At 38.3% G+C, this 21,186-nt stretch overlaps 1 protein-coding gene across 3 annotated transcripts in view; it reads left to right on the top strand.

Moving 5' to 3' along the window:
* Positions 1-4,707: 4,707 nt before the first annotated feature.
* Positions 4,708-21,186, top strand: part of FEM1C (fem-1 homolog C) — a 38,544-nt gene continuing 22,065 nt past the window's right edge. Inside the window, exons 1-3 of one of the 3 annotated variants that reach the window (XM_036279322.1) lie at positions 4,737-4,857; positions 5,693-6,026; positions 6,240-6,421. In XM_036279322.1, the coding sequence (XP_036135215.1) occupies positions 5,878-6,026; positions 6,240-6,421 (331 nt within the window). In that variant the 5' untranslated portion in view covers positions 4,737-4,857; positions 5,693-5,877. Of the gene's footprint in view, positions 4,858-4,963; positions 6,422-21,186 lie in introns of those variants that run through there. The other 2 variants (XM_036279320.1, XM_036279321.1) reach the window with 2 other exon arrangements.

The following is a 21,186-nucleotide window of genomic DNA, read 5'->3' as shown; positions in this document are numbered from 1 at the left end:
AAGGGCCCTTTTCCGCTCTGCTAGTCTAATCACTTTTCAGGTATAGGGTAGTGTCCCCTCTGGGCTTACAAGTTCCCTCTAGGGGCCTTGCTGAGAGGTACCCTCACAGGCACTTACGAAGCCTTGGGTATCAGGCAAGGCAGATGAGTCAGAGCTGTGGATGCAGTGACACATAGCTTCCCCTCAAGGGTAGACTGGCTATTTGCCTTGACTCCTTGCCATGGTTCCTTTTTGTCTGCCATCCCTGGGCACTGACTAGCAAGGGTCATTCAGAGGCTCCCTCAGCTCCCTTTCCCCTTTTCCAGTCATCTAGTTTCCACCTGGACCATCTGCAGACTCCCTAAACTTGAGTCCATGGTTCTTCTTGTTATATCCCCCTAATTATTCCAAGGCTTTCTGGAAGACAGTAATTGCTGATTAAACCAGAGTCCAAAACCTTAGTGAACAAACATGCCAAACAAAAAAGTTCCCTTCCCATTCATAGAGGGTAGGGAGGAGATAGGTGTTTAGAAAAACAATGTAAGTTCTTTCAGAAAAAATTAAAAAGGAATTTTGGTTGAGTTTCTATTTAAGAAAACAAGAAACTACACAAAAGATTAGAAGAATAAATATTGCCAAAATCTTTATAAATAGAGACAACCTCCAAGAGGGGGTTGAGGAGTAGTAAATCAGTGGTCTTTAAACATTTTTGCTCATATACATCAAATATTGTTTATCCTCTTACATAGTTCTAGGTTAACATCTAAAATTTTTCATAAGTTTAAGTAGTTTTAAATTTCCTGCATACTGTAAACATTGCCATTTTAAAGTAGAATGTTACTTTTTTTTTTTTTTTTATCCTCACCTGAGGACATTTTTCCATTTTTTGTTCAGATAGAGTGGGAGGGAGAGAGAGGAACAGAGAGAGAGAGAAACATCGATGTGAAAGGAACACATCGAGTGGCTGCCACCCGCACGACCTACCAGGGCCGGGGACAAACTGCAACCGAGGTACGTGCCCTTAGCGGAAACCGAACCCGGGTCTCTCAGGACCGCAGGCCGAAGCTCTAACCGCTGAGCCAAACCGGCCAGGGCGAATGTTACTCTTTTAATGAATCCAATGAAATCTAAATACCATAGCAATTATGCCTACTAATTAATTTTTCTCTTTACACTTATAACTCCATTCCACATCTTCACCCCTCAAGAATATATCCTAATTTATTGTATTTTATTATTTTAATATTTTATCAATCACCCTATTATATTCCTCTGCAATGAAAATATCTATACATTTCAATTAAATTTTTAAAATTTTCTATAACCAAAAGACTGTAAGTGCTGAAACATTTTCTTCTATATTGAAATATCTATATTTATTAGTAATAATTAAGCATTCAAAATAATGCAAAATATATTACAAATTTTTATAGTCATTAAACATGTAATTTTTTTTTACAATTGCATTTATTAAGTACCACTTCTTACAAGAATGAGACAGAGTTTAGCATTAATGTTTTCTCAATTTTTTATTTTATTTATTTATTTAGAGAGGAAGGGAGAGAGAGATAGAAACATCCATGTGAGAAACATCCACTGGCTGCCTCCTGCACGCCCCCTAATGGGCATTGAGCCTGAAACCCAGGCATGTGCCCCAACCAGGAATCGAACCGGCATCTCTCTGTCCATGGAACAATGCTCAATCCACTAGGCCACACCAGCCAGGCTCAACTTTTATTTTTATAAATTCTGAGAAAATGTCTTTACATTAATAGGTAGATGGAGCCGTGAGAAATTTTATTGTATCACTGTCACTTAATTATTTGAATCCCTTCTAATTTATAAACTCACTTAGTGATTTTGAGGTAATACCTTGTTGAAAGCTATTACATGTAAATCATCGGACTTGTAAAAGTATTTGTTATCCAGTCATTCTCAATACAGCCTAATCTTCTAAATATATAAAGAACTGACGTGAGTTGCCTGAGGTTTTTACAAATTATGCCTTTTTTTTTTTTTTGCAATCTGACAAATATATGGCTGTCGTGTAAGAGTTGGAAAATGAAACAGGGAGACACCACCTTAACTTCATCCCTTCACCAGCAAATCAGTTTTAGGGAATATTACATACTGATGCAAATTGAAGATTCAGAAAGTGGTGGCCTTAAAACTAAGTGTGCACCTACCCTCCAAAATTTCTTCGGGGATGCACATCTCAGTTTGAAGACCACTGATATAAACTTTTACATCATCTTATTGAATCTGATGAGAGACAGGTCAGCTCAGGATGGGCCTTGGTTGGGTCACTGTGCATTGGTGTCTATACCTTGGGAATATAAAACTGTGACCAGTACACTAGGGATAAAACAGCCAGTCCTCTTGGTTGTTTCATTTTTATAGATGGCTGATCTCATCCTTTATATTCTGTTCTATATATTTTTTATCAGTGGTAGTAACCTTAACTTTAATTTTGGGGTACTTATGTTGAGCCTATATATTGACTACCTAATGGAAATATTAAGCCCTACTTAAAAATGATTATGTCAACAGATGGTTGTTGGTGCCAATTCAACACCAGCAAGAACCCCCAATTTGGGGTGCTGGTGAAAAGAAGGAAACTTTATTCAGTGCAAATTGCTGTGAAAATAGCACAGCTGTACAACAGCTCTGGAGACAGGCCCCTCTCCAGCTAGACAGATCTGCCCTGCTCCTGGATTGTTTGCTGTGTTCTGCTCAGGAATATGGAATATTTAGAGGGATATATTTAGGGGTCTGCTTTGTACTGCACTGGTGACACATCTGTGGGTGTTTTTTAATTGACGAGAGAGAGAGAGACAGAGAGAGAGAGAGAGAGAGAGAGAGAGAGAGAGAGAGAGAGAGAGAGAGATTTGATTGATTCTTGTATGTGCCCTGGCTGGGGGTTGGTTGTTGGAGATCAGACTTGCTCTAACCAACTAAGCTCCCTGGCCAGGGCCACATCTGTGGATGTTTTAGCTCAGCCAGTCTTCAGTGGAAAGGGAAAGTATGCACTCCCAGCCTGAGTGAGCTGGTTTATATAAACAGAAGTCCCTGTCCTGGCCCCTGACTGGTATCCTCCTGAAAATGAGGACTCCAAATCTTCATAGTTTGATTGGTCCAAAAGGCACTATCCTGATTGGTCAGAATAGAGGCACTCTGATTGCTTGGAACTTTGCAGCTGTAATTGGATGAGAAAATTCTCAATTGGTTGAAATAAGATTCCAAGAACTCCTTTGTAACTGGCTCAGAGGGCAGAAATGCAGTGCAGACAGGCAGTTCAATGTAGAGGCTGGTAGTTCAGTGCATGCTTCTCCCTAAAGTGCAGTTTGTTGTCAGAGGCCCTTGTGCAGAAATGGCTGCTAGGGTATGTTTTTAAAAATTTGAGCCCAGTTAGCCACCAGGACCCCTTATTAGTTAGGTGTCTTTTTTCCCCCTTCAGATTTCACAATTATTGCCACTAAAAAGATGAGAAATCTTTAGAGTATGGTAAGGGTTATAAACAAATATATAGTTGTATGACACTTTACGATTTCAATGATGCAAAACTACATAACCTTCTAAACAACACTCTTAGTAAATATGTAAAAATGAAGAGTTGCCTTTTTTTTGGTAAAATGTCTTCAGTGTTGCGTGATTCAAAATAATGATGATTAAATTATTATGATGCTGTCAGATAATCTGTCCAATCTAATATTCTCCTTCTCCCAATAGTACTAAAAAACTGTGTGTGAGTTTAAGTTTCCCCCAAAAAGTGTTCAAGAGATTGAGGATCCTTTTTTCAAAAACTAATTTCTCATCGTGATCCATTATTCCCCAAATATATTTAAACTTTTCTTTAATTTAATGCATCCCATGTCTTAACGTGACGAATTCCAGAAGTTTATTTCCTGCTATATGAAACAGTAATCTCATTCATATTAACTTTTTAGCTTTCACTTCCTGGTTGTTCAGAGTTCAAGAAGTCGACCTTGCTGACTTGTACTGCTCTTAAGTTTCACCATTCCTCATAGCTTTTATAGTTTTTAAAGTCCGTATTAAAAAAAGCCATGTTTGGCAGCCTCCAAAGTAATCTTTTTCTCAAATTTGTTCTTTGTGGGGTATTTTTTGTTGTTTCTTTTTTGAGACCTAACTATGAGCTCGGTATATTCTAGGGCCCGCAAAGGAAGGAGAGAACAGGCTAGTCCAAGGGAGTTTATGTGCGTGAGAGTAGTAATGATTACGCCCCCCTGGGATTCAAGGCAGTGGGACCCAAAGGTTTCCCGAAACAAGCGCTCAGAAGGCTGAAGAGCTGAGGAGCGCGCGCGAGGTCCGCAGCCCCTCCCCTGACCTCCAGCTGCCCCGGCACTGCGTGGGCCAGCCCTTTGGGGCACTCTGTCCACCCACTCGATGCCCTCGCTCGCCCGCGCGCCTCACGCCACACGCAGGCGCGTCCTCCGCCGGGCTTGTGGCCCCGCCCCTTTCGCGCCGGCCCGCCCTGCCGGCCGCCCCGCCCCTAGGCGGTTGCTCGCGGCAGCCGCCGCCCTCTCCCGGCCCAATGGCGCGGCTGCCGCGTCAGTGATGTGAAGCTTTGCTCAGGCTCGTCCGGCCCCGGGCCCGCAGCCCATTACACCATCCGCCGCGGCAGTCGCTGCAGCCGCCGCAGCCCGCGCAGACTAAGAGGGCGGGAGGCAGCTCAGCGTGGCGGGGCGGGGCGAGCGGCGGGCCGGACTCATTCCTGTGGGGCGCGGGGCATGGAGGAACTGTGCGGCCGCAGGCGGAGCAGGGCGGCTCAGGCGGCGGCGAGGACAACGGTTTCAATTTGAAGGGGGCGGCCGGAGCCCGAGCGGCCAGCGGCGGCTGGAAGGACTAGCCCACGGGCAGGTAGTGGCGGCGGCGGCCTGCCCGAGCCCGGGCCGCGGCCTGAGGCGCCCGCGGGGAGGCCGGGGCGGGAAGGGGAAGGAGAAGGAGGGCGCCCCGGGCAGCTGAAGGTGGCTGCGGGCTGGAGGCCACAGGCTTGTCGGCCCGCCGGGAGGGAGGTCGTGGTCGATGGAGGACCTTGAGGAGGGGCTGCCTGTGTCTGGAAAAGGTAGAGGTGAAGGTTCTGTAGGGGCGGCCGTAGTTTGGGGACCTGCGATCTCTTGGGGGTGCGGGGATCAAAACGGGGCGGGCGAAGTTAGCTGAAAGGCGGCCGGATTTCCTGAGAGCCTCCAGCAGTCTTAAAGGAAAGAGGACCTTTCCGACCAGGGTTTGGCGTTGGCTGGCAGTGGTTTGTTGTGTCTGACTTTGTTCGTCCACGAAACCCGTTCTGGCCACGGTGAGGCCTTCCAGCCTCGCGCCCTTGGTCCGCTCTCCTCTGCAGATGTGAGAAAGCAGCAGTTCCGAACCCGCGTCGTGTGTGGCTCTCGGTGTACTCTCCCTGGGCGTGTGCAGAACAGAACTAGAACTGAAGCTTGGCTAGTCAGAAGGCCAGCTAACCGGTGGCCTGTAGTGTTTATAAATTTAAAGAGAAGAGACCGCCTTCCGCCAAAACATTTGGGTCTGTGTGTACCTTTTTGTATTCTCCTTTTTCACTTTGGAGCTTGGGGGCGGGGTAGTCCCTAAAGTATGGCTTTTCCTCCCTTTCCACAGGAGTAGAAATGAAGAAAAACCAAAATAATGTTTTTGCCTTTACCTACGGAAAATTAAGAACTGCTACTTTTTTCCCTCTTTTCTCCAGTTTGGTGCTCCAGTTATCAGATGTTGGAAGGCAATAGGACAGAACATACTCTCCGTGGTTTTTTATCCGTCCTGGAATTCAGTGATTAAAAGTGAACTTTGGTTCCTGTAGCTCTCTGTCCATAGAGTTAAGCTGGAGCTTTGCTTTGAGGGATAAATAAAGCACAGCCTCTCACCTGGACATAAATGGATCTAAAGACAGCAGTATTTAACGCAGCTCGGGATGGCAAACTCCGGCTTCTCACCAAGTTGTTGGCAAGCAAATCCAAAGAGGAGATTTCCTCCTTGATCTCTGAAAAAACAAATGGGGCCACGCCACTCTTGATGGCGGCCAGGTATGGACACCTTGACATGGTGGAGTTTCTCCTAGAGCAGTGCAGTGCCTCCATAGAAATTGGGGGCTCGGTCAATTTTGATGGTGAAACCATTGAGGGGGCTCCCCCTTTGTGGGCCGCTTCTGCAGCAGGACATCTGAAGGTGGTTCAGTCTTTGTTAAATCATGGAGCATCTGTCAACAACACGACTTTAACCAATTCAACTCCTCTTAGAGCTGCCTGTTTTGATGGCCATTTGGAAATTGTGAAGTACCTTGTAGAACACAAAGCTGATTTGGAAGTGTCAAACCGACATGGGCATACCTGCTTGATGATTTCATGTTACAAAGGACACAAGGAGATTGCTCAATATTTACTTGAAAAGGGAGCAGATGTTAACAGAAAAAGTGTTAAAGGTAAGTTCCACTTCTTCATTTGAATTTTTTGTTTACCATTATTTTCTGGAAGTTTGATACATAACTATAAGCTATGGTGTTGAGTAAGCCATTATATAACCTTGTTGTTTCTCTGATATTTGATAATATTGAACAAGAGTGTTAAAAAGACCTCTACTACTATGTTAAGCAGCATTTTCTGTCTCTTATGTGGAGTAACTTTTAATTGCTGGGAAATGGGTTCTTAAAAGTTATAGAACATGTTAGTTGAAGTTGAATCTGAGCCCTTAGCTTGTATTTAATCTTCAGAATATACTTCAATGTAATATATTTTTCTTAGCTTTAATATTTTTAGAACACCCTTGGAGTAGAAACTGCTATATTTAGTGAATCATTTTCTTGTTTATCTTAGGTAGGCATTTATTTTGTTGCTGTCATGGAAGGCTAGGCCAAACTGACCTGGAAGGATTAATATAGATGGAAAAAGAAAACTCTGTTCCCTTATTCCCTATTTACTGTGTGGCCAATAGAAAATCTTTTTATATAGAACATGTATTAAATATAGCAAGAAAGAAAACAGGTTTTTAAAAACTGCTAACAGTACTGAGAGCAAAACAAGGATTAGGTTAAACAAATGGGATTTGTTGACTAGCAACAATGTAAACAACCTTTGTCCAGAAGAGTTAAGGTTTACAATGGAGTATAATTTCCAGCCATTGTAATACATGTAAAGCAGCAAATGATAGTTTAGAGTTTTTTTAATTCTTAAAAAAAAATATATTTTTATAATATAATTTTGATACGTGAAAACCTATTATTAAACATATTTATATATACAGCAGCAAAATAATTCACTACCTTATTTTAAAAAACTATTAAAACTTAAAAGTACCATACATACATGATAAAAAAATTCAAACAGTACAGATTGGTTTACAGTGTCTATAATGAAAATTAAGTCTAGTCACCCCTGATTTACAGACCTCCAACCCACCGGCAACCACTATTTACAGTTTTTTTGTGTGTGTCCTAGAGATAGTTTGCAAATAGAAGTATATTTCTCTGTATCAATCAATCTCACCTTTCCTGTTAGTTGATATATATATATAATATATATATATTTAATCTTTATTTATCTTGAATGTCATTCAATTCCAACACACATAGCTACCTCAGTCTGATTCATAGCTGCACGGTACTTCATTGTACATAATTTATTTATCTAGTCTCTATTGATGGACAGTTCTGTCACATCCAATACAAACAATGGTGCTGTGAATATCCTTGAACAAAAGAATTGCACACTTGTGTGAAAATAACTGTATTAATACCTATAGGTGGAATTGCTGAATAAGAGTAAATGTTCATTTATCATTTGAAATAGTGTCTGATTGCCTTTCAGAGATGCTAAACTACACAGTTATGGGGTATATAGTTACTATATATATTTGTTAAAGTTAGTATCACCTTTTTAAAAAAGATCTGTTATAAAATGAAGCAGGTTCATTGTAATTTTTCTGAAAATTTTTTCCCCAGAGGAAATATAAAAATATCACAAAGTCGAGATGCTTAGAGATAATCCTTTCAAAGATGTTTCTGAATTTGTGAAAATATATATATATACACATATACACACACATATATACACACACATATATATAATTGATATATATGCATTTTTATGTGCTCTTCTATAACCTGTTTCTAGTTTAATAAATGTTATCTTTAACAACATTAATTTTAGCTCTTTAATTTCAGTAGCTGCATATTCTACTGATGGAGTTTTATGTCGCTTCTAGCTTTTCGGTATGATAAAATGTTTCTGTAAGCATTCTTTCTTATGAATGTTTTCAACTGTTCCTGATTGTCTTTGAGATAGGTTGTAGGGTCAGAACTAGGGATGCTTTGAAATCATAACTAAAAGAGAGAGGGTTAGAAGATATGGCTGCTTGTTTAGGCTTGTTGGATTTTTTTTGTTTCTTTGTTTTGGGCTTTTTATTTATTAGCCTAATGATGGACAGATTGTTGTTCATATATTTAAGTAAAATTGGGGGATATTTTAAACTCTTAATATGTCATTGGAGAGATGGTACTGGTACTATTTCCCTTGTGTTTTTCAAAGCTGCTTTATATACTCCTGGAGATACAATATTTGAGAGAACTATACTATAAATAACTCATTTTTGTCTGAGCATTTTCCTTAATAAACTGTAAATAGTATTTAATTTGATTACCTTTGCTATTTTAGAAGAATATTCTTTTTTAATTACTATCATCATATAGCTGTGTATGTGAGGATGTGTCTACTCCCTCTTTTGGCCAATAGTCTGCTTATTCTAGAGTCATTTCCACCCCCAGTGTCAGTATCAGATATTTATGTCTCTAAAAAAATATACACAGACCCAATTTTATGTACATACATATATGTGTAATGTGTGTGTGTGTGTGTGTGTGTGTATCTCACATATACTTCATATCTCACCTTTGCATGGTGTATTGTAATTTCGATAATGATTTTTAATGATTGTTGGGGCAGATTAAAGTACATTGCACTCTCCCCATCTCTAATCCTGAAATTTCCATTCTTTGATAATCATTCTCATTGAGTCTTCAGATTTTTTTATGGGTTAAGGGGTAATAAGAAAGCAGGGATCAGTTGAAACTGAGGCAGGAACACTGGAGAAAGATCTGATAGAGCATCAAGAAGAATTTGTTCCCCACATTTTAACCCTCATCCAAAAAAGGGAAAAGATTGGTAAGACTAGAGATAAAAATGGAATAATTTCTTTCTTATTTTTTTAAAAAATTATTTTGTTGTTGATTATTTTAGAGGGGAAGGGAGAGAGAGAGAGATAGAAATATCAATGTGAGAGAGAAACATCAATCGGCTGCCACCTGTATGCTTCCTACTGAGGATCGAGCCAGAGTCCTGGGCATGTTCCCTGACAGGGAATTAAACTGGGACCTCTCAGTCCATGGGACAATGCCTAATCCACTGAACCACACTGGCTGGGCAAAATGGAATACTTTCTTAGGAAATTTTATATGTCAGCTGTTGGAAATGGTTCTGAAGAAAGAAAATGCCAATAGATTATGCTTGGTCTGCTTAAATATGAAATGTATGTGACTTCTACATTCCATTATTTTTAATAGGCTTTTGGCATTTTGAACATGTTTTAACGTAAGATGGAATTCATTCATTAATTGAGAGAGCATTTATTGAGTCCCTTGGTGTGCCAGGCTGTTAGACTTGGGATATACAGAGATGAATGAAACAAGATAGGCAGTCCTTGATTCCCTGTCCTAGGGAAGCTCTTGGTTTGATCGGAGAGGCAGGTTCATAAGCAGATACTTAAACCACAGTATGGTAAGTGCAACATTAGTGCTTTCTTCTGTTAGATATTTGGAAATACTTTATCCCTAAACAGCTCATTACCTGAGGGGACAGTGGGTGGTTCCTTCTTTTCCCATGACATTCAAAGAGGGGGTGACTGGGACTTTTAGATATTTAGAAATACTTCTCCAGTTTAACACAGTTGATTTTTGAGACAGGAGAGGGTTGGTTGCTATTTAAAACTATAGACACCAAATCAGACGTGATTACACAGGCCAACCTTAGAGTTGTCGCATTGATCTCAGCCCTTTATAGTTATAGTCATCTTTGCTTTTGTTTTTTGTTTTTTGTTTTTTAAACTTAGAATAGGACTTTGCAGATTTATAGTAAAGTTACTTAAAGCTCTTCAACTCTGCTTTTATACTAAAATTCAACTTTAATTGAGCTGCTGAAAGTGATTGAGTGCTACAGACCAATGGAACAGCTCTGAGTTGGGATTGGGGATGCTGGCCCTAGAGGATACACTGTTCTCACACGTGGATCAGTCATTTTAGACATCCAAGGGAATTATGTAAATTGGTAATAAGATAATTACTGTGCATTTTCTGTAGGCAAGGCATTGTGTTGGACATTGTGCGGCTATGAGAAGATATAGGACATCACATTTGGTAATTGCTAAGGAATAGTATAAATCTATTTTGTAGGATTTTATAAACGTATACTTACTAGAAGGCTTAATGGAGAAGTTGAACTGGACCTTGAAAGGATTGTTGGGATTCAAATCTGCAGAAGGAATTTAATCAATTTTTTAACGCTTAGGAAACAGCATAAGAAAAGACAGATTGAGAAATGTGCTTAGGCCCTGGCTGGTTTGGCTCAGTGGTTAGAGCATCCGCCTGTGGTCCAGAGACCCGGGTTCAGTTCCCGCTAAGGGTGCATACCTCCGTTGCAGTTTGTCCCTGGCCCTGGTTGGTCATGTGGGTGGTGACCACTCGATCATGTGTCCCTTTCACATCGATGTTTCTCTCTCTCTCTCTCTTCCTCTCCCACTCTATCTGAACAGAAAATGGAAAAATGTCTTTGGGTGAGGATTAAAAAGAAAAGAAAGAAATGTGCTTATAGGGTCCAGGAATTGGAAAGTAGGTGTACTGTTTGGACCAAAGGTCACTCAGGTCTAAATTATAAAGGACATTGACTTCTAGGTAAAGGTGTTTGATTTTATAATTTTTTAAAATATGTTTTTATTGATCGTTTTTAGAGCGAGAGGAAGGGAGAGAAAGACAGAAACATTGATGTAAGAGAGATACATTGATAGGCTGCCTATTGCATACCCCCCATTGGGGATTGAGCCTGCAACCTGTGCCCAAACAGACAATCGAACCGGGACCTCTCAGTCCTTGAGAAGATGCTCAGTCCACTGAGCCCCAAACCAGCCGGGCTGATTTTACTAGAGTGGTAAGCTACTGAAAGTTTTCAGCAGAGGAATAACTGGGATTTTTTAAGAGAAACCCATCTAACTACATTCTAATTAGCTTTTTGAGGCAAGAGACCTGGTGTTTGTATCCATGCATTAGAAAGAGTATCTGGCCCATAGTGAGTATTTAGGAAATAGGCTTGTTGAATGAATGTCTTGGGATTTAAGAGAGGAAAGATTATAAGCTCCTTGATAGCAAGGACTGTGTTTTGTAGTCCTTTTGGAAAGGAAATAAATACATATGTGAAGAATTGACAATATTTGTGAAAAATAGGAACCCTATAGGGGTTTAGAAAAGGGAGAAATCCATGTAGGCTCATGTTAAGTATAGCTAGCATGTAAGGTTTTGAGAGAGAGCTAGTTGAAGCAGTTTATTTGCCTTTTTATTATTGAAATTTTCTAACTTATGTGTAAATATAAAGAATACATTGAATCACTATGTACTCATCACTTCGCTTCAACAATTATCCACATTTGCCAGACTTCTAAAAATATATTTTTTTCTTCTCCTATTGCTTTCTGCAGTAGTTTAAAGCAAACCTCAGGCAATACATTATTTCTCTCCCATAGTATAGGCATTTTAGGGTATTGCAGTCAAGAAAATATGAAAAAGAAATAAATTACATATATATTACTGTTAATACAAATGAATTTCAAATAAGAAAATCTACCCTTTTAAGGTAATATTAATATTAAGATAATGGCCCAAGATAATGATTGTTCTCGTATAGATAAATTATTTCAGTGTACTACCTGAACTATGTGAGAGTGTTGGAAGATGAAGTTCTCTTTTCCTTCTAGACTTTGTAGTTGTAGGCTACCTCAACATACCTACTTGCAGATTAGAGTAAAAGGGAGAGACTTAAATTTTTATTCTATTCTGTAACATATCTGTATTTATTTTGATTTAATAATGTTTAAATAACTGACTAGTTGAATTCATTAACATCTTGATCCCAGATCATCAATTTAATTTGCTCCTGCAAGTTGTTCCACATTCATTCTTTTCCCTTTTGTATTTCCTCGCTCACTTCTCTGTATCCACAGGGGACTTGGTATCCTAGTTGGAGAAGCTAAGCTGTAGGTGATGTGTAAATTGAGTGCAGTAGGAAAATAGTGTATCCTCCATCCCTGGAGTTGGATTTTGAAATGTGAGTTCTCATAGAATTGAAATGAATAGATCCTTTGCACTACTGCTATTTGAAGAACTGTAGGCAGTACCACGAACTTAAGGCAGAGTTTAAATTTTATTTAATGACCTGTGGGTACATGTGGTTCTTTCATTGAGTTCATCTGTATCAGATTTTTCTAGATTGATTAAATTTGTTTGTTTGTTTAAAACAAAATTCAGGAAGCCCTTGGCATTCTAGAGATTTATGCTGTTAAGACGTCAAGAATGTAGGTGATGGAAGGTCAAGGTGGAAATGGTGGGCAGAGGCCCAAGTAAAGTCGTCACAAGAATGCAAATCTGATTAAAACGTGTCTTTCTCTCTCTCTTTTTTTTTTTTATCCTCACCCGAGGATATTTTTCCATTTTTTGTACAGATAGAGAGGGAGGGAGAGAGAGGAAGGGAGAGAGAGAGAGAAACATCGACGTGAAGGGACACATCGAGTGGCTGCCACCCGCACGACCAACCAGGGCCGGGGACAAACTGCAACCGAAGTACGTGCCCTTAGCGGGAACCGAACCCAGGTCTCTCCGGACCGCAGGCCGACGCTCTAACCGCTGTGCCAAACCGGCCAGGGCTCTTTCTCTTTTTTTTCCTTTCTTTTGGAAAGAGATGCAGTTGAATACAGTAAACTAGAGAGGCCAGAAAGGATATTTTCATGAAGTCCAAATTGTAATGTTGGTGTTTTTATCAACTTTATATTATGTAATTTTCATCAAATTACCCTATTATTAGTTGTTTTAGTCCTGATTCCTTATCTCAAGTGCCCTTAGCCTTGAACATTCTACTAATATCAAGAGCCATTTCAAAGGCAATTTTTTATCCCTTTTGAGTCTTAAGAACGCATCTTACCTCTATGGGTGCAGGTATTTTCTAGCATGTAACTTTGTCATGAGCTCATTGACCTGTATTGTTAAATTTTTGTATGCTCCTAGCTCAGTGCCTTATACAAAAAATTAAGGGAGGGATGGAACGTGGTAATCTTGGCACAGTTAGTCTTGGATTCTATTTTTGATTCCTTCCCCTCTCCCCCAGCTCCTGTCCTTGAGTATCTGAGAATATACATGGGGAAGTGAAACATTCTGAGCAGAGGAACTTTCTAGTGCTCTTTTGATATCCTAAAGTGTTTTTTTACCCCCTTCTTACTGCCTCCCTTAACACACATACCAGTTAGTTATTCTGGGAATAAAATACTTGGAATCAGCATTGTTATGCTTTGTTTCTGTATGGAGTAAAACAGGGTTGTGGCCTAATTTTCCTTTTAAACTGCTTACCCTTTCCCCATCTTTACAAGTAGACCTCTTTATGGACTCAATTTAGTCCCAGCTACAAAGTTGAATAAGAATGATGCCAAACACAGTGGGCTAAAGAGATCCTCTTATAAGAGATTTGGGCATTTCCAGACAAATCTGTTACAATAAAAGACATTTAATTGCTGCTTCTATAAGTCAAAGCTTACAGTTTTACCAAAATGCAAGTATTTTGACTTTAAAACAGCTTTCTCATAACATTGACTGATTTAAAGTGTACAAGTCTGTGGTTTTTAGTATACTCACAGAGTTGTGCAACCATCACCACAATCACCTTTTCATCCCCACCTACACCCCTGCAAAAAACCCTCTATATCCATTAATATTCACTCCCATTTTCCCCCTCCCCTCTCATCTCCAAATAGACTAATCAACCAGTAATTTTTCTGTCTCTCGATTTATCTGTCCTGGACATTTCATATAAATGAAATCATAATATGGGTTATTTGTGACTTGCTTCTTTCACTTAGCATGTTTTCAAGGTTCATTCATTTTGTAGCATGTCAGTACTTTATTTCTTTTTATTGTTGAATAATCCACTTACAGATATACCACATTTATTCATTCATCAGTTGATGGACATTTGGGTTGTTTCCACTTTTTGGCTATTTGGAATACTGCTACTGTGAATATTCATGTAGAAATTCTGAGGATGTATATTTTCATTTCTCTCCAGCATAGGTAGGGGTGGAATTGCTGGGTCACATGGTAACTCTTTTTAACCTTTTGAGGAACTGCCAAACTGTTTTCCAAAGCAGCTGCACCATTTTGCATTACTTTTAGCAATGTAGGAAGGTCCCATTTTTTCCCACACCCTTACTAACATTTGTTATTCCCCTTCTTTCTGTTATTCTCTCTTTTTTTAGAGAGGAAGAAAGAGAGAAATAGAAACATCGATGTGAGAGAGAAAAATCAATCGGCTGCCTCCTGCACGCCCCCTACTGGGGATTGAGCCAGTGACTGATAATCCAGCTGAGACCTCTTGTCCACTGAGCCACACCAGCTGGTCTAAGATAGCCATTTTAGTGGGTGTGACGTTGTAATCTCATTGTGGTTTTGATTTTTATTTCTCAAATGGCTAATGATGCTGAGCATCTTTTCATGTGCTTATTGGCCATTTGTATATTTTCTTTGGGGAAATGTCCTTTGCACTCTTTTAAATTGGGTTATTTATCTTTTTATTACTGAATTGTAAAAGTAATTTATATATTCTGAAAACAAGTCCTTTTTCAGATATATAACTTGCAAAAATTTTCTCACGTTTTGTGGATTGTTTTTACTCTTTTGATGGTGTTGTTCACAGCAGTTTGGATTACATTTTACAAACTAATTTTTAAAAAATAGACTGTGGATGACCTAGATTTCACTTAAACAAGAAAGTTGTTAGGAATAGACATCAGGGTCTACCCTTTACTACATAAACATAAACTTTTCTGTAGATCATCTCTGTAACCTAGTTGTAAAACACACCTGTTTCTGCTATGGTATATAAATATTTAAATTTAGAGTAAAGAGGAATAGTGAGGTTTTGTTTCTCTATAGTGTAAAACAGGGCTGTGACCTAACTTTCCTTTTAAACATATATTCATATTACTTAATGTAGCTATTGGATATGTTAGTATATGGCAAATATCTATATAAGAAGTCCTCACTTAACATTGTCGATAGCAACTTTAAGTGAAACGACACATAATGAAACCAATTTTACCATAGCGAACTGTTATAAACAAGTTAAGTTCCTACAAAATCTCATCAACGTTATAATTAAATGATGCTGAATGAAATGATGTTATTTGAGGACCTGCTATATAGCAAACAAAAAAAGAGCCCTTCTTTCTCTATTTCCTTGCTGCTCAAAATAGCAAAGGCCAGCAGCATAGGCACCATTTGGCACTCCTAGATTAACTGAATCAGTTCTGTATTTTAATGTGATCCTCTGGTGTTTGTACACTAAAGTTTGAGAACCACAACTTTATTTGACATATATTAAAAAAACACACAAAGCTTGAACTATGTGAAGACTTTACAGACATTGGAATCTGTTGAATTGATATTGCTAGAAAAAGTAATTTAAATTATAACAAACGTTTTGTATTTGTTAAATATTTACTCCCCTTATGAGGACAGTATTGTTTCATTAAAAAGATAAATTAATTCTGTTTGCTGTTTGGGAGTGGTTTAGAAACTGACTTAATTCTGATCCTGGTGAGTCTGAATAATCTTACCCAAATTGAGATATTTATAAATTCTCTATTGAAGTTCCTTATTATTTAAGTGGTTGATTGATAACATTCACTTGCAGACAATCACTTATTTATTATAGTCAAACTCAAACCATCTGGTTTGGAGCCAGGAAACTCTTGGGGCTCAAAATAGTTTTTACTTAAAATACTAATATGTTTCAGATTGCTTATTTTTAAGAAATCTTGACCCCATTGCTCTGTACCTAAACTATCACAGTTGAGCTTGAAGTCCTATCTTTTATGTGCCTGCCATCAAAAGATTACAGGTCTCTTTAAAATTATATCAACTAACACTGGCACTTTGGGTCTTCTTAATGAATACTACCATGCTTTAATCACGAGCACTCCCCATAGTTTCCTTCCCTTAATAGCCATCCAGAACCAGCCCAATGAATATGGGTACTTTTTTATCTTCCTTAATTTTCCTAGCATTATTTCTATGTTTAGTTATACAGGTGAAAATTAATGTATTTGGATTATATTATTTTAACTTCTGCAACAGTACTTTAACTGAATTGATGTTTAGGTTATTATTATCTTGAGTTTCAAGAATTGTTCATTTAACAGATATATCTTTTGAGAAATCATAAACATTTTCCATTATGAATTCAGTTTCAGAAATTTAATTTTTTTCTCCAAATTAACTTTTTCTTAATTGGTCATTGAGAATTATATAATACAATACTTTTTTACTTCAGCTAAAGGTAAATCCATTTAATATTATTGCTTAATTTACTTAATTGTATCTAAGATGCCTAGTAGTAAGTTATTTTTGAACTTTGTGTTCTATTTTCATTGCCTTTCTTATTCTGAGGATGCAAACATAAGACATTAAGAGGTAGAGAGGGAAAAGTTTTGAAAGTACAATTACTGTACTATGGGAACATTTTTAAGGGGCATGTAAACCAGAAAAAGTGCCTGAGTTGAATTTTCAAAAATGCTTGGTATATATTATTATGCACCAAAAGTTTAAATCAATTAAGTTACCTAGCAAAAATTAAATATGATTTTATTGGTCTTTGGCATGTAACTTAGCGTAGACTGGTCACAACATAGTAACTTATTCAGTTTGTTGTATTTTTCACAAGAACTTGCATTAATACTTATAGCATCTAACACTTAAATGAAACAAAACAACTGATACAGCAAATATACAGCCATATCTTGTTTCTATTGCACTTCACTTTATTGCACTTTGCAAATACTATGTTTTTTACAAACTGAAGGTTTGTGGCAACCCAGCATCAAACAAGTCTGATGGTGTCATTTTTCCAACAGCATTTGCTCACTTTGTGCCTCTGTGTCACATTTTGATAATTCTCTAATATTTCACACTTTTTCATTATTATATTTGTTATGGTGATTTGTGATTAGTGGTTTTTAATGTTATTATTATCATTGTTTTTGGATGCCATGGACTATGCTCATATGATGATGAACTTAATCCATAAATGTTGTTTGTGTTCTGACTACTCCACCAACTGGCTATTCCCCCATCTCGTTCCCTCTCCTTGGGCCTCCCTATTCCCTGAGACACAACAATATTGAAATTAGGCCAGTTAATAACCCTATAATGGCCTCTAAGAGTTCAAGTGAAAGCAACAGTCACATGTCTCTCACTTTAAATCAAAAGCTAGAAGGCACGTCAAAAGGTGAGATAGACTGAAAGTGAGACCTCTTGTGCCAAACAGTTAGCCCGGTTGTGAATGCAAAGGAAAAGTTCTTGAAGGAAATAAAAAGTTCTACTCCAGTGAACACGAATGATAAGAAAGTAAAACAGCCTTAAATGCTGATATGGAGAAAGTTTTAGTGGCTTGGATAGATCAGACCAGCCACAATGCTCCCTTAAGCCAAAGCCTAATCTAGAACAAGGCCTAACCTCTCTTTAATTGAAGAGAGAGAGGGTGAGGAAGCTGTGTAAGAAAAGTTGGAAGTTGGCAGAGATTGGTTCATAAGTTTTAAGGAAAGAAGCTGTCTCCATAACAAGGTGCAAGGTGAAGCAGCAAATGCTGATAAAGAAGCTGCAGCAAGTTATCCAGAAGATCTAGCTAAGATGATGAAGGTCACTAACTAACCAACAGATTTTCATTTTAAACAAAACAGTTTTATATTGGAAGAAGATGCTCTCTAGGACTTTCATAGCTAGAGAGAAGCCAGTGCCTGTTGTCTTGTTTAAGAAATTGACAGTCACTCCAACCTTCAGCAACTACCGCCCTGATCAATTAGCAGCCATCAACATCAAGGCAAGACCCTCTGCCAGCAAAAAGGCTCAGATGATGGTTAGGATTTTTTAGCAAGAATGTATTTTTAAGTTAAGTATGTACATTGTTTTGTAGACATAAAACTATTGCACACTTAATAGACTACAGTGTAGTGTAACATAACTTTTATATGCACTGGGAATCAAAAAAATTGTGTGACTCGCTTTATTGTGATACTTTATTGCAGTGGTCTGGAACCGAACTTGTATACAGACTACTGGTTATTATTTTATTTTATTTTATTTTATTTATTTATTTATTTTTTTATCCTCACCCGAGGACATTTTTCCATTTTTTGTTCAGGTAGAGTGGGAGGGAGAGAGAGGAACAGAGAGAGAGAGAGAAACATCGATGTGAAAGGAACACATCGAGTGGCTGCCACCCACACAACCAACCAGGGCCGGGGACAAACTGCAACCAAGGCACGCGCCCCTAGCGGGAACCGAACCCGGGTCTCTGAGGACCGCAGGCCGACGCTCTAACCGCTGAGCCAAACCGGCCAGGGCTATTTTAAAAAGTACTTACATAAAAATAGTCTGACTAATCCCAGAAACTGGAACATAAATAGACATGTCATAAAAAACAACAAAAGTTTGCAAACAGACATGGAAAAATGTAGGAATAAAGGTAATATAAATTAAAATTCAAAGATTAATTCCAGTGCTAGAAAGAAAACTATGTAAGGGGAACTTTTGAACTATTTTATAATTCCTTTGAAGGTGAATTAAAGATGAGTGTTAAGCTATCACACATTTGTGATTCTGTTTTAAGGTAGGCATTGATTTTTTTGTCATTTGTTTATTGAAGTATAATTTATATACAATAAAAACCATCCTTTTTAGTATACAGTTCTGTAACTTGACAATTATATACTGTAATTTAATTACTGTTACAATAAAAATAGAACAAAAGGTTCCTTCATTCCCCCCTTGCAGTTAACCCCTCTTGCAACACACACCCCTCTGGCAATCACTGGTCTGTTATCTGGCCTTCTAGTTTTTTAGGCACTAATTCTAATAGTGAAAACAGTACAGATGTCCATTAACAGGGAAATATGTATGTAAATTATGACATGCCTCCTTATTTGAACTTTCACCCCAAAGACATTAAGAATGACTAATTAGCCCAGGTGGTGTGGCTCAATTGGTTGAGCATTGACCCATTGCACCAAGAGGTCACCGGTTCAATTCCCGGTCAGGGCACATACCCAGGCTGTGGGCCCGATCCCCAGTAAGGGGGCATGCAGGAGGCCTACAGTCGATGTTCTCTCTTACTGATGTTTCTATCTCGACTTCTCTTCCTCCCTGTATAAAATCAATAAAGAAAAAAAATGTCAAAAAAAAAAAAAAAAGAATGACTAAGTAGTAACTATGTAGTTCATGTAGACCATGTAGTAATATAATGACAAAATGACCAAGATGTAGGTGAAAAGCAGGCAACAGTTATATATATACTGATTAGAACTTTGTCAAAGCATACTATGTAAAAGAGACTTGGAGACACAACACAAAAATTTTAGTTGCTTGAAAATCAGGCTTTTTTTTTTTTTTTAAAGCCTCTATTTTATAAACTTTTCAGTAATGCTCTAGGATATAATTCAGAATATGTAGGGCTTCCAGGGCATGAAAGTTGTGGTTGGATATACTTACGTTGTTAGAGTATTAATAAGATCCCCTTCTTCTGAGATTTTACTTTTTAAACTTATTTATCTTCAGCCCTGGCTGGTTCGGCTCAGTGGTTGGAGCATTGGCCTGTGAACCAGAGAGTCCTGGTTCGGTTCCTGCTAGGGGCATGCACCAAAAACAAAAAAACTTATTTATCTTCAGAGGCTAAATTTGAATTACTTTTTATGATAGCAAGTATTAAAAGTATAAGAATCTACATTTAACAGTGTGTTAACTGCTATCTGGAATATAAAGGAAATATAGGATGTGTGTACTTTAGGAATGTTGTCAGTTTAGGGCAGAAAACCTATTTCTGAAGCATTGACATTATACCATTGTAAGTTATTACATAATATAATAGTAGATGCAATATGAATACCTACCAGGATGAGTGATACATTTATTTGCCAGGTATTTTCAAGATGGCAAATTGATATGGTATAACTAAGGAGGCTCTTTGAGCAGCTAAAATTCTTGGTGAAATTGGACAAAAAGTTTAAAAAGATAAACAGAAGAGTGTATTAGAGGAAAATTAAGAACAGAGGCTTGAAGATGGAAGTAAATAGACTGTCCCTGGTGCTGGGAGAGATACTTAGGATGGAGTGATGTGAAAGCATAAGCAGAATATCTGCGGTATTTATGGCAAGTATTGATAATGTCTTTTGGATTAGGGTTAAGTGTTGGCAAACTATGGCTGATGGGTCAGATCCTTAACACTCCCTGTTTTTGGATTAGCTGAGATCCAAGAAATGGTTTATATATAGTTTCTATTTTTTTTATTTTTTTTATTTTTGTTATAGATGTTTCTCCTTTTTCCCCCCATACACCCTCCTTCCAGTTCCCAGCTTTGTTGTCCATGTTCATCGGTTATGTGTACATGCATATAAGTTCTGTGGTTTATCTCTTCCCTCCCCCCCACCCTCTCCTCTGAGGGTTGTCAGTCTGTACCCTACTTCCATGTCTCTGGGTCTACCCTGTTCCTCAGACTGGTATGTTCATTATATTCCACAAATAAGTGAGATCATGTGATATTTGACTTTTTCTGCTTGGCTTGTTTCGTTCAAGATAATACTCTCCAGGTCCCTCCTTGTCATCTCAAAGGATAAGAGATCTTTCTTTCTTACAGCTGCATAGTACTCCATTGTGTATATGTGCCACCACTTTTTTATCCATTTGTCTACTGATGGACACTTGGGCTGTTTCCAGATCTTAGCTATTGTAAATAGTGCTGCTACGAACATGGGGGTACATATATTCTTTCTGATTGGTGTTTCAGGCTTCTTAGGGTATATTCCTAGAAATGGGATCACTGGGTCAAATGGAAGTTCAAT

Source organism: Molossus molossus, unplaced genomic scaffold, assembly GCF_014108415.1.
Source record: "Molossus molossus isolate mMolMol1 unplaced genomic scaffold, mMolMol1.p scaffold_m16_p_3, whole genome shotgun sequence".
In the NCBI taxonomy this organism is placed as follows: Eukaryota; Metazoa; Chordata; class Mammalia; order Chiroptera; family Molossidae; genus Molossus; species Molossus molossus.
This window is presented reverse-complemented; position numbering and strand designations above follow the sequence as displayed.